Source organism: Neopsephotus bourkii, unplaced genomic scaffold (genome assembly GCF_033783945.1).
Source record: "Neopsephotus bourkii isolate Nb327-2 ecotype Australia unplaced genomic scaffold, CSIRO-AGI_Nbou_v1 NB_882, whole genome shotgun sequence".
Lineage (NCBI taxonomy): Eukaryota > Metazoa > Chordata > Aves > Psittaciformes > Psittacidae > Neopsephotus > Neopsephotus bourkii.
Genome location: NW_026901376.1, coordinates 1,406,431 through 1,420,104, shown reverse-complemented (window position 1 = coordinate 1,420,104; position 13,674 = coordinate 1,406,431). Strand labels below are relative to the sequence as shown.

Genomic DNA, 13,674 nt, shown 5'->3' with positions numbered 1-13,674 from the left:
CAAGGTGAAGGTGCAGAACACTGGCTGCTCACAGGAAAAGTCACTGCTTTTCTTCCTCAAGATGTGGCTTTGTAGAGGTTTCAGAATAGATGGACTTTTATGTGCTGTTCAACTCTTGGAAGTTATTCTGAGCTGAAAGCCCTTAACACTGCAGTCCTGGATCTACAGGGCAAACAGAGCATCATCAGTACGTGCAGTCTTAGCTCCCTCACATGCTTTCATGTGCCATGAAAGAGTTCAGGTGGTTTTACTGAACCTGTGGCTATTAAATCTCCCCTTCTGAAAAGGCTCCAGAGGAGGACACATCCCACCTTGCAGCAGCATTGACTCCAGCCTCGTGACACCAACACACCTGAGAGATAATGTGCTGGGGCACACGGCCCTAATGCTCTGTGCAGAGCAAAGAGGAAATGGAAATGCTGGGACAAGCATTTTGGCACAGCTTCTTGGCTGGGCTAAAGGTTTATTCCTGTGATGCTGCTTTCCTGCAGACTAAGGAAAATTAAATTTAGCACTTTGCAAATAAATAGGTTAACGCTGAAAGGACACTATTTAGGAATTTACTGCTTACAGCAGCCTCAGAGATTATAGATCCATCACCGTCTATTACCCTGCTAGTTACTGTTTCCACTCCGTCCATCTTCCCTACTTACAGAATGGTCCTTTCATCAGGTCTTTTTTCTGTTCTGACTTGAAACTGTCATCACTCTAATGGAATTATATGAAGAAGAACAACTTCGGGCTGTAGTGACGATGCCAAAAAGCCAAGGACATCTCCTGTGCTTTCCTAGGATGACACAGTGAGATTCGTGCCTGAGACATGCACAGATGTCTGACAACCTCCTGGGAAGCACAGCAATGGACAGATGTTTACACACATGTCCAAAACCTCTGGGCCATTGTGCAACAGCCACCTGAGCCTTTTCAACACCCAGGAACACGAGAGCTTTGGCAGGCACCAACAAAACAACAGCTGACTGGTAACTCTTGCTGCAAATCCATCACAGCCACATTGCATATGGCAGGAGAACTAGTCACTGAATGCACCGCCGTGATTATAAACCCCCAGCTCGCTCTGCATGTACCTCTTCCACCATCTGATTTATACAAAAATCATCTGCACACAGTCCCCAATCCAGAGTCAGACACATCCCAGAAATGCAAAGTGATGGCCAGCACATGAAACACTCTCCAGAGCCTTCCACCAAGACAAACACTTTGCTTTAAGGTTGACATTTATGTCAGCTCTCCAGAACATGGTTGAGATAGATCCACTGTTATCAGCTACCTACTTCAGCTCAAACTGAATACAGATTAGGGGGAAATTAAGGTTTTTAAGTCTCAGTTTGAGATACTCTCTCCCAGATACAGGCAGACAGGCATGTCTTCTTCTGGAAGCTAGAGATGCCATCAAAAGATAATCTTGGATTTACCAAAGCTGGAGGTCATCCTCCGCCCTCCAACTACCTGCTCCCCCATGGAGGAGAAAGCAGCAACATGATTTAGCTATGAATCCTTATAAGACAGACCTGACATAAAATACCTTTCTGCACTGCTTCCTCAAAGGCTGTTCTCGTGCAATTGGCAAAAAGAAAATACATTAAATCCAAAGTCCTACAATAGTCCTAAGTTACTTCCTCTTCCCACTGACACAAGGGGCAGAATAAATGTGTGTGGAGTTAGGATCATTCCTGTACTTGTTTGTCTGAAGTAAATGTGAGAACAGGGAAGGGTTTTGCACCATGCAGATGAATAAAGACAGTTCATCCAATATTAAATCATAACATTAACCTGTATCCTTGTTAAGCATAATGTGAAGAGCTGAGCTGCAAAGACTGTTGTTCTGTAGCACAGAACAGGACTCACCAGAATCACAGCAGCCATAACAAAGCTCTCCAGAAGGATTTTCACTCTACTGCTGCATTCTGTCATTGCTCCACAGATTCAGCACCACGACAAGGACACCAGCATTAACAGATTGGCATTGCATCACTGCCAGGACATGTTATGATCTGGAGAGCCTGTGTGGCACCTCGTGCTTAAGACTCCCTGATGCTGTGAAGTGCACTGTATCTTCAAGAAATGCCATGACTGAATGCTTGATGTGCTCCCAACCCTCTCCAGCAACAGCTGCCTCCAAACAGAGATGGGATGCCTTGGCGCAAAGCAGAAGGTACACTCACAGGGGTTGTTGGTTTTGCTTTCCTACAAGTGGTTTCTCAAAAAAGAAAACGTAAGAGACCTGTTTAGGCAAAGGTCTCAGGGAACACCCAAACACAGCAGAGACTGGGGTCCCATGAAGAAGAGCTGCCTAACAAGCTTTGAAATATGGGCTGTTATCTCAAACTGGCAAGCCAGTTCATGGCTAAGAGCCATGTAGTAACTGAGCAGTTAGGCTTTGAAATATGAAAGCAATACAAAGATGACAGAGGAACACATAGCTGTGAGATCCCATCTGTCTCACTCTGATGGTGGCTACCAAAGGCAACCTGTGACCACGAGACCCCATACTCTGCTCCTCACTATTCCCCCACTACATCCCTCCCCACTCCCCTGCCAAGCCTTGTGGGAAAGGGGGAGTTAACCAAACTAAATTTACGCTGACAACTTTCAACTCTGAAATCCTAGATGAGGGCACACACAGGCATTTATATTCACAGCAAATAAGAGGAGAAGACCTTGATATAAGCCCAGATCCACTCTTCAGATGGAGGCAACAGATGTCCCAAAACCATGCCAGAATCTTCTGCTGTGTCTCCTTATTTGTGAACAGGTTTTTAATACGCACAAACACACACCCTCTTCCCTCCCTGGAGCTTAGAAAGTCTTTTGCCCCAGTCAAGCACGGGTAGTAGCTACAACTCCCAGAGCAAGAGATAAGTCCTAATTATGTTTGTGTTTAAACAACGTGCTGCTTACTTGAGAAAGAAGAGAGGGAGCAGCTGCCACTCGCTCTCACTGGTGGCTTTGTGCAGGCTGAGCTGTGCTGCTATGACCTGGGGCACTCACAGCTGGTGGGTGCTTTGCTGGATGTTGCCAGCTGCATCTCACCTCAGAGCTGTTTCCTGGAGCTAACTGCTTTTCCCAGAGGTCTTCTCACAAACCTGTTACTGGAACACACAGGGAAAAAGTGAAGGAGTGATACAAAAGCCATCTTGAAGTACCTTAGCAATGCTTCAACTGTGTGCTCCCTGCACCACCAACCAGTCCTCACAGGCAGCTAAAAAGAGGCTTCAGGGATGTCTATGAGGGATCACAAGTGGAGGAAAGGGCACAGGGGTTGCTGAAGTCTGTAACACCATTTGTCACACAGGGATGGCACAAAGAGGATGCCGTGACGGTCTCGCTGTGGCTGAGAATGCTGACCAACACCAGCACAGATGCTCCTAGCTGACCTAAGGCAAGAGAGATAGCCTGTACCCTCGTCCTCATGTCCAAAGACAGACTGTGGAACTAACTGCCTGCGAAGATGGCAGAGATGTGGAGTACCCAGAAACTCAAGGCTTTTCCCCTGCAAAGGTATAAAATCCTCCAGCGATTTCCATTCCTTTTTATGTGCAGCTTTGAACACAACCATACACAAGCAACCAGCAGAATTGTGGTTTGCTGACTCGGCTCTGCATGCTCTGCAAAGTCACCACAGAGCAGCCAGGGAAGCAACAAGTGTGCATCAAAAGCTGCTTTGCAAAACACCCATTCCATGTGTGCTGAGGCCTCGGTATTCCCCCATTGCCCAGACTCAAAGGCATCACCTTTTCCTTCAAGAGCACTGATCACACAGGCTCTAAGTAGAGCATCTTTTGAAACCATCAGACACTAAAATAAATGCATAATTTGAACAAACTGATAAGATTTAATACCAAGTGAAGGTGGTGGGTACTCACAGAAAAGGAAAGGAGCAGACTTGCTGCTCCAGGCCCTCAGCACCACACGTCTTCAATCCGCTCACACGCAGCTTTGCCATCACAGAACGTTTTGAGAAGCTTCTCAAACTCCTGTGGAAGTCTGTGAATGGTAACTCACAGCAAACAGGGGATTGCAGGGGGACAACTTGAACCTCAGATGGCACCTGTGAACCAACCTCACATTTCCTGCCCAAAACAGGCCTGCTCTTGTGAAGCGGTGGGTTATGCATCTGCCTCACAGTAACACATCACTGACTCCAAGAGAGAGGATGCACCCATCAGCAAGAAAACTCTGTGACCTTTCAGACAGCCCTACATATACCATCCTCCTGCTAGTCAGGAAAGACTCAGCCACTGGGATAATTCTCCATCATCATCATCATTAATTACCTGCATGGCTGGGTCTTCCCTGGCAAACCCACAGGCATGGCAGGGAATGGATGCAAGCAGTGCCAACACACTGAAAACGGGTATTGTGCCAGACAGACAGGTAACAGGGGAGTGTATTCCCCAGCCCAAAGCTCCTCTATGTTCCACATCAGCACAGTCTATTTATCCTCACAACAGCCTAATGACATTGGCAGGAGCATCATCCACCTCCTAAGGGTGGGAAATGAGTGCTGACTTTGCTCAGTTGGAACGAGGCTTCAGCCCTGCCCCGAAGTCTTGGAGCAGCAATGTTTTGTTTGGAAATTCAGCAGAAAAAAGAAACTTCTCTGTTAAATCTCTACTATCTGTGAGGTGACTGGGGTGAAAGAAGGGAAAAACCCTACCCTGCACTAGGGTATAGGCAATTGTTAAGGGAAGCACATGCAGCAAGAGAGGAATTGTATCTTCCCACAGTGCATGGGAAAGAGCAGAATAAGATGAAGAATCCCAGACTGGTTTGGGTTGGAAGGGACCTTAAAGCTCATGCAGTTCCAACCCCATGCTATGAGCAGGGACACCTTCCACTACACCAGGTTGCTCCAAGCCTGTGTCCAACCTGGGCTTGAACACTGCCAGGGATGGGGCAGCCACAGCTTCTCTGGGCACCCTGTGCCAGTGTAATAGACAGCATCAAGAATTAAAGTTAGGTCCTACCATGAAACAGGCTGCTACAATAGCTGAAATTAAATGATGCGTAGGAATTTTAAATACAGGATTTGCTGCTGTAACACCACAGACTGCTGAACAGCTCATGTTTTAGAGCTGATTAGTGCAACCCAAGATGGGTCCTTGCTGACCCTTCCAGGAATCCCAGCACAATGATCCGCCAGGAAGGCGTTGTGCTCACACAGCGCAGCCGGTGCTCCCAGAGCTAAGCAGAAATCAAGCTTCCAACAACCACACAGGCAAATTGAAAGCTAAATATAACTTGCAATTAACAAGAATGAGGAGTTAACAGAGGCCTGCAATCTCTCATCAATCTCTTGCTGCCTGGCCTGCTCCACCAATGAGCCCCATTGTTAGTTGTGATTGTGTGTGCAAGAGGGCTGCTGGAGGAAGAGCACTCCAAAACTGTGATTCCTTTCTCCCCTCGAGACTCATCGAGGGTGAGGAGGAGGAGGAGAGGGGAGAAGATAGAGATGCAGAAAGAAACAAACAGCCAGAACATGCTTCTCAGAGATACTCTGCTGCGTTCAAGGAGGAAATAACTGAAGCTGCAGGTATGCCAAGCATGGGGACTCAGATTCAGAGCTCCCAACAGTGCTGCCAGCTTCAAGACAATACAAGAGCACTCAAGCAAGCAAAAGCGATCCCTTTATTAACCATCCTGCTTATTCTAAGATGTACATGGTTCACTGGTGCACCTTTGCCAAACTGATGCTAAAGCTGCACTGGAATCTCTGCAGATTGTCTCTCTATACACATGTAACCACATGAGTTTCCATAGAATCACAGAATGGACTGTGCTGGAAGGGACCTTCAAGATCATCTGGCTCCAACCCCTTGCCACAGGCAGGGACATCTTCCATTAGACCAGGCTGCTCTATGCTCTGGTCAACCTGGCCTTCTTTTATCCTTCCCCTGCTCCCAGTTCGTCAGCATCACTTTGTTTGAAAAGTAGCCCCCAAGTTCTTTATTATTCAATCCAGCTTCATTCCCCTTCTCAATAAAAGAGGATTAAGCTGTTACTTCTTGTGCACATAGCTGCTGTGTTGCATTTTACACACCTCATCAATATAAAGGCAACAGGACAGCAGGGGACACAAGTGATGGGGCAAGCAAAGGAAGCCTGGGAAGTTAAAGGTGGTGCCTGTACTTCCACATACCCTTCTTCCATACAAAGCCTTTTTCCTTTTCACCCCACTATGTTCTGCCTCTGCACCCATGGGGAACCACATCAGAATTGCTCCAGATTGACAGTTCCCCTTACAGACCTGCAAACCAATTCTATGTAAGTCCTTAAAGAGTACATCAGAGACAGCGTGTGCCACTGGCTGTTAATTTAACAGTCTGCAGAAAAGCTGTTGATTTTATGACCATATTACCAACCCAACAGGACACCACTAAAGGTTTTATTTTGCAGCAAGAAGTGCCAGCTTTGTAGTTGGCAACCTCCTCAAGCTGCGTCAAGATGCTTCTGGTTTTCCTTGCCATCTCGGATCTTGGGTATTCCCTTTCAAGGCATAAAGCCTCCCAACTTGGGGATGCTCTTTAATGAATTACTGCTGGTGTTTGCATTTCTATTTGATAACTTTGACAGGAAATAACACCACTGGTGAGATTTGGAAGCAGAGAGGATTCTGTACTCTGCAAGGCTGGGCTCTGAGGATACAGAGAATATCTGTCTACAGGCAGCCTTTTGGCCAGGACTACTTATGAGCTCGAGTAACACCGCCGTGATACAGGAAGGATTTTATCAGCCTCACCTTCTTTAGGAAGCAGCTTAGACCCAAATAATTTATACATGAATTACTAAGAAACCTGAGCATTGCTTTCTGAGAAGCTACAGGAATCTGAAACCACAAAGATTTCAAACACTGCCAGATGTGATATAGCTGTTACAAGGGTCAGATCAATCACCTTTTCAGTCCAGCATCCTAACAAGAAGTCCACATTCATAAGATCACACTTTACCTGAAGCACACTGAATAATCAAGCACAGAGAGATTTCTCTCTCTGAGCACTCTTCTTGCTCTCTCCTCACTTAACCCTTTATTCCCAAGTATTTCCAGAGGACAGTGTTGCCAGGTACTGCAGCAGCAAAGCCATACAGACACAACCCCCAAAATAAGCAGCATGCATGGGAATATTCTTCCTTTATAGCAAGAAGTTGCCTTTACACCTCAATGCAGAGGGCTGTGCATGTGCTTGCTTAAGGTAAATGTAAATATTTAATGTAAAACTACTTATTATTATTTGTCCACAAAGTATGTTACCATTTCAGAATTCCTGCTCTCAGCAGTACCTTGAAACCATAGGGTCTATTAAATGAATGGATTTCCACTCTTTTCATTTTAAATTCATTGGCTTCCGATGCTCTGGCTGGGGCTGTGTCTTCAGGCACATAGAAAGAAAGAGCCCATGATTCAATTTCTCTACACTGTTTGTTCATTTGCACAAGTGTCTCCAAATCATCTCCTCTTCAAATTTGACCAGTCTCTCTGTTTACCAAAAGACTTTCTTTGTCTGAAACAATTGTCATTGCCTTTCTAAAGACCTCATTTCCTTACTCTCATTCAGGATCTAGCCAGAGACAAGGGTAAACAGCACGATGTACACACGACCAAGAAATGACATCCTGATTCACCACTGCTTAATTCCAAGTTGGCTACAATGGTATTGAGGCTCCACAGTGATGTGTGTTTGTTTTAAAAGGTATCTTTAATGGATTGTTACAAAGGAAGCAAGGCAGTTCTTGGCTATCTCATGGGTGGGCTGACCTTGACACAGCAGTCAAGCATTCTGCAGAACATGAAGTCTCTCATGGCCTAACACGTCTAATGTACCAGCAACCAGAACAGAACGCCAATCTGTTAAGTGCCCCAATAACTATAATGAATTGCATAGCCCAAAAAAATAAAACCATCAGAAACTAAACTGTGGTGAGGAATCTGTAACACTGCTTTCCACAGTGTTTAATTAAAAGAATATAAAAGAGCAAGCAAGCGAGAGCTGTGAAATCTGAGCTGCACCTCGCTGCCTACGCACTCACACACCGAGGGTCTGGAAATCACTGGAACATCCTTCAAGTTGATGAGCTCATCTGTTGCACTGATACGGATCACCAATAAATACTGGTATGGTTTCATTGGAATACAGTGCTCAGTTATAGATGCATCTATATTCACACCATGGCACTGCGATTAACCCTTTTTCACTGAAGCTGTGATGCCAATTAACATGAGTTGGCTGGACACATACAGCATGTGGATAATAAGCTCTACCACCATACCTTGGTCAGGAAAAATCAAGCATATCTTTCATCTTCATTTAGCTTTGAAGGGGTTACATTACAGTAGCTCCTACTGCATCTCTGCTACTGAAGCCCCCCTGAAAATTAAATGCCACCAGCAGCACTACTGAAATATGCTCTAAAGTTTGCAGGCAAACCACAGAAGCTTGTAAACTGCCAGGGGATTTCTCTGGTTTAATTATATAGACCCTGTTCCATAAATTGCTTGAATGGAATAAATACAAATAGCATTCCCTGCTTTGTGACCTCTCCGGGTTAATGAAATGCACACAAACACCCACAGTCTGCTAGAGCTCAGAAATTCCACAGCATAAACACACAACCTCGCTGGAAGCTGTAGCCGGGTTTCAAGCCCTGGTACATACATGAGGACCAGCTGCTTGGGCTCAGCAAGGAAACAATTTGTTGTTTATTTTCTACTGCTATTCTAAGCTGCAGACAGTGGGAATTGGTTGCAATGTACTGAAGAGGGAGAAGGAGTCCGAGATTTTGTTGTTCGGGCTCTAATTAGCAAATCTGCTTCTGCTATCTGAGAGGTGTATGTGAAGTAAGAGAAGCTGAGGAATTCCTCAAATCAATAAGCAACCCACCCTTGGCTTTGAGAGGAAAAAGGAGTGTTTGGGAGAGGAACCTGTACTTTAATTATTCACTCTCCTGCATGTACATTATTTCTATTGCCATGACATGAAGGAGAGTTTGATCCTACTGGAGACAAACTATCAAAATACCAGTTATTGTTCATGTGGCCAGTATGCAATTTTCTCTTGTTCTCTTACCTTGTCCAAGCACACCATCCTTCCTATGACACAGAAAGAACTGCTAGTTGTTCTGTCTGGCCACAGCACGCGACAGACATCTCCAGAAGTCTGCTAAGTTTCACTCACTAAGCATTCAACACTACAGATGGAGGTGATAGAGCCAACAGCATTGCACCATCTCAACAGAGAACTGTTTTCAGGATTCAAGGACAGTGCCTTAAAACCAACAGATTTTCTCCTCCCTGAACATTGAGCTTTCTTTTCTTGCTGCCATTTGTCTCAGTCCAGAACCCTCATAAGGCCAAGCAATACAAATGGTTTGGGGATATTTCCTACTTCTACTAAGGATCCAAGGTGCTCTCTTCTACTTACCCTCACTTGGTTTTTTATTGGTTTGTTCTGTTTTTTTTCTGAGGCTCTAGAGTTGCAGAACAGGAAAACGTTTGCCCTGTCATGTGAAGAAACAGTACTGCAGCAATCGATACATGGCACACAGCTGCAGGCCTGCAGAAACAGAACTTCTCCAGCTCCTGCTTGTAAAGTTCTCTTATACTGAACAGCTCCCAAGCCCTCATCCTTCTCATAATGAGACTCACGGCAGGGGGATCAGTGGGGACAGGTACTATTTTTAGGTGCTAATTGCGTTTGCCACTGAGAAGAAGAAAGTTCTCCTGCTGACCTGTAAACTGGGGCTGTTGACACTTGAACCAAGGCAATGAAAGAACTTAACAGCTTGGTGACTCTAATGTCACACCTCTGCTCTCTACTGCATCAGCTCAACTGTGCTAGCTGGAAGGTAACAGAAGAAAAACAGCATCTATCAAGCCACAAGCCAACCTCGGACCACCTAGCTAGACCAATAAAAGCATCAGACTGACAGAAGACAGACTGTTATTGCTACTCATCTGTGCTGTTCACATAAATGGCACTTCACACACACAAGGATGAGTTGCTGCTCAAAAGGGATTCCAATTTGCATAAAGACAAGATGATGACACGCAGACAAGCTAGAGGACAGCAAAGGCAGTAAGGACATATATCTCGTGGTGATGGAAGGATAAAACCTTGATGTTACATAAGGTTTTATTGCCGCAGTGTATATAACTGGTAATACAAAGAGGTGAAGTGCAAGGCCAGATGCCTTAGGTATTACGCACGTATAGTCTCTTCTCTTTATTCCTTACTTTGATATGTAAGTGGGAGATCAGATGTCAAACCTTCTAGAGCCATTTTTTGAAAGAAGAAAGGATCTTTACTTCGCTCCTAAGGAACACCCTGTCACATAGCAGGGGGGGAGTGATTTTCCAGTCTGAACACTGGGAAAGAGCAAATACATTCTGGCATGCTGAAAACCATGAACCCACAGAAGCATGTGAAGCAAGGGGTGCGCAGACCTACCTTAAAAAGCAGGCAGTCCCCTTGGTGCTCGGCGTAAATGGAGGTGAGCCGGTACTGGTTCTCAGTCGTGATGTCGATCTGGTAGCCTGTTAGCGTGTAGCACACCTTGCGAAACTCCTGGATCTTGGTCTGGAAAACTTCTTTCAGACGCTGGTTCTTCAGTTCTGCACTTTCCACTTGCTTCTTCAGCTCTGTGTAAGGGAAGGGAATAGGCACATTCTTATACGCCATCAGCACAGAGCCCCTGCGCTGTATTTACAATGCTACCCAAACCAAGTGAATGGAAAAGGTTAATTACATTTTTAAGAAGTGAATTAAGCAGGCAGAGTAAAGAAACAGGCAAACCAGGTTCCTCTCCTCTGGGCCCCAGCAGACCAACGGATAATAAACTGGAACACAGACATATCTTGGTGGGATGGATTCGTCTTTTGCTCAGCTAGCTTTTTAACACCATACGACAAAATTCAACACCATAGCACCCATTTCAACACGCATACATTTTCTACATGGAACCCAAGAGAAGGGTGTTACTCTATTGAAGCAGGAAAGTGGAAAAATGGTAAGAAATATGCCTCTGTAAGGTTGCATCAAGAAGAAGCTGCTCCCCCCGCACTGGCAGCTTCAAGAGGGAAATCTCCTGCAATGTACTCTTGATTTGCCTGTAAGTGCTTTGATCTCACATTGACACACTGCTTAGGAATCCCTCCAGATTCAGGAAGGGGTTTTTAGTGTGATAAAAAGCCTGAAGAGCACCACTGCCTCTTTGCATTTGCTGCCTTAACTGGACTAGTCCCTAGAAGAGCAGCCCTGGGAGACTGCCTGCCACTCACCCCGTATTTTATAGCTACAAAGGGAGCTGCCAGTAACTGTGAATCCTTCAAGAGGATACACAACAATTACCATGAATCTTTCACCCAAGGTGCCTTCTAAGTAATTAGACCTCGATTTATCTCCCCATTAATTACAGAGATAGGCTTTACGTTAATATACACTAGAGATGTCTCCCAAGTCAGGCTGTTTTATCAACACTGCAAACCAGGGTTAGGAACAAAACCTGATTCTTTCTAACAGCAAACAAATAGACTTCCTCCCACAGATACCTTTGTCATTCTGAGGATTAAGGCTTTGTCTGTGCTGTGATCAGAGATACAATTACAGCACATGTGGGCCACAGGTCTTTATTTTAGCTAGTTCAGGGTCCAACAGCATGACAGCAGAAACTTCAGAGCAAGGTGACTGCCTGAGTATGAAGGAAGATTTGGGGCTGGGCTTATACAGCCCATGCTAAAGCACTGTTGTTTCCCAAGCAAGCTGGAAAGGCTTTTGCTTGTGTATTTAACTGAGAAGTGTTTCCACTGGCTCCAATGGAGAACAGTAACTTCAAGGCCATGGACTTGCCTGTGATTCACCTCTGAGCAGTTGCAAGCCCACCAGGAGGAAGCGAGACTCCTCTTATCTTTGGCACTGCTTTAGTGAGGTGCTCCGTGTGGGACAAAAGGATAATTCAATGTGTTAAGTTAAAGTGCCTTAAATGCCACTGAGGGTGGCCCTGCTCAGAAGTACTTTGGCCTTAATCCAATTCAGCTCAATCGCCAGGCAAAGACGAGATCTCTTTAATGGTCCGTTCACTTCTGAGTGAAAGCATCCACATAAGGAGAGTGAACGCTGGCCAACTCCTTACCTATGGTTAATTCAGCACCACCTTCCTGAGTGGCTTGTGGAGATGATGCACAAGCAAAATATGTCCTTTAGTCCTGGTATCCCTGAAGCTGTACCTTGCTTTATCAAGAGGACCAAGCCAGTCCTAGGGAACACCAGCAGTTTGTTCAGTAAAACACTCTTAATATAGGGAACCCACCAATTGCTCAAGGATATAAGGTATACAGAGTACCCAAACCCTGCTTACAGGCCCAAAGACTTACACCCTGCCCCTTCTCATAAGCTTGAAAAGGCGACGCATTTCCTGACCACACACATGCCCATTCATACCAAGCTCACCACTGTGTGATTAACTCAGCCCTTCCTGGGACTGTTAGAACCTTCTTCCCATTATCTCATCTGGGTCTGGTCTTTGATTAATCAAGTAATCAGGCTCTGAAATCAGGAAGTTAATTGGCAGCTCTGACCTCAATATCCCCACTGTCTTCATTCGGCCACGCAACTGTTAAGGACAAAATCCTATATATGAAAGTAAAAATTCAGTGACCACATTGCAGTGGTAAATAACCTTTCGTCACTGTCAGAGAGCACTGCCTTTAATATACAGCACATGTCCAAGGGCAGTATTTTTTTCCCTAACAAATGCAGTCTAGCCTTGGAAAAGTAAATCTGCCTTTTCCTACCGCATCTCAGAGGCCCCATTTCCTGACTTTTATAACCTTGGAGGTGGATGGCACCCTAATTCATGAACTCCTTGAACAGCTTTCATTATTCATGAAGAGTTAGCGCCTTGTCCACTGTTTTATCTCTCAGATTTAGTACTGCTAAAAGCCATCATGAGCATTCTCACACAGGTTGGGTTGCAGCCTTATCACTCCCCCAACAAGCAGGCACTCAACTAGGTTAGAACTGGGCTAGCTAGACCATAACCATGTGAATCTAGAATAGCAACTGATGGCAACTGATTCCCTTCACTACTCTCAGGATGAAAAAGGGAACTTGAATCAGTGTTTTATGCAAGAAATCCCAAGCTTTTCTATGTAACTGAAGGACTAGCAAGCCTTCACTCCCAAGAGCATGCCCTCGCCTCTTCCCTGTTGTTCCTCCTGGCCCTCTTTCCATTGCCTCCAGCAGTTCTGGTGTATTCCTGTGTCAGCCATCCTGGCTGAAGGAATTCATCTGCATGAAAAAACTCATCCCCTTGTTAGAGATGCCTTGTGTCAGCCACTGGCACAATGTGCTGAACTCGGTAACTGCTAATGTAGATGCAGCCAAATGTGCCAGCACCTGCCAGGGATGGGATAAGGCCTTGTCATCCCCTTCATGGCTCCATTAGCAATTCCCAAACAGTGTTTCTTTAGCTTGTGGTTGGGCCAGAAGAAAAGAAGAAGGCACAGGGACACAAGAGGGATACTTGAGTTTGCAGCTGCCCCCAGTGAAAGGTCCATTGGACCCTCATTGTAAAACAGAGATCACTCTTCCTTTGGATGAAATTCAACTGCAGCCCTCAGTAGTTCAGTTACAGCCACTGCTGCCACCACCTCCTGCAGTA

General features: G+C 45.4%; 1 protein-coding gene across 7 annotated transcripts in view; it reads right to left on the bottom strand.

Annotated features, from left to right (window-relative positions):
* Positions 1-13,674, bottom strand: part of MAD1L1 (mitotic arrest deficient 1 like 1) — a 372,249-nt gene that overhangs the window by 81,377 nt on the left and 277,198 nt on the right. For 6 of the 7 annotated variants that reach the window (XM_061357021.1, XM_061357019.1, XM_061357020.1 and 3 more), the window contains one exon: positions 10,464-10,654. In XM_061357021.1, the coding sequence (XP_061213005.1) occupies positions 10,464-10,654 (191 nt within the window). Of the gene's footprint in view, positions 1-2,919; positions 3,111-10,463; positions 10,655-13,674 lie in introns of all 7 variants that reach the window. The other variant, XR_009726062.1, reaches the window with a different exon arrangement.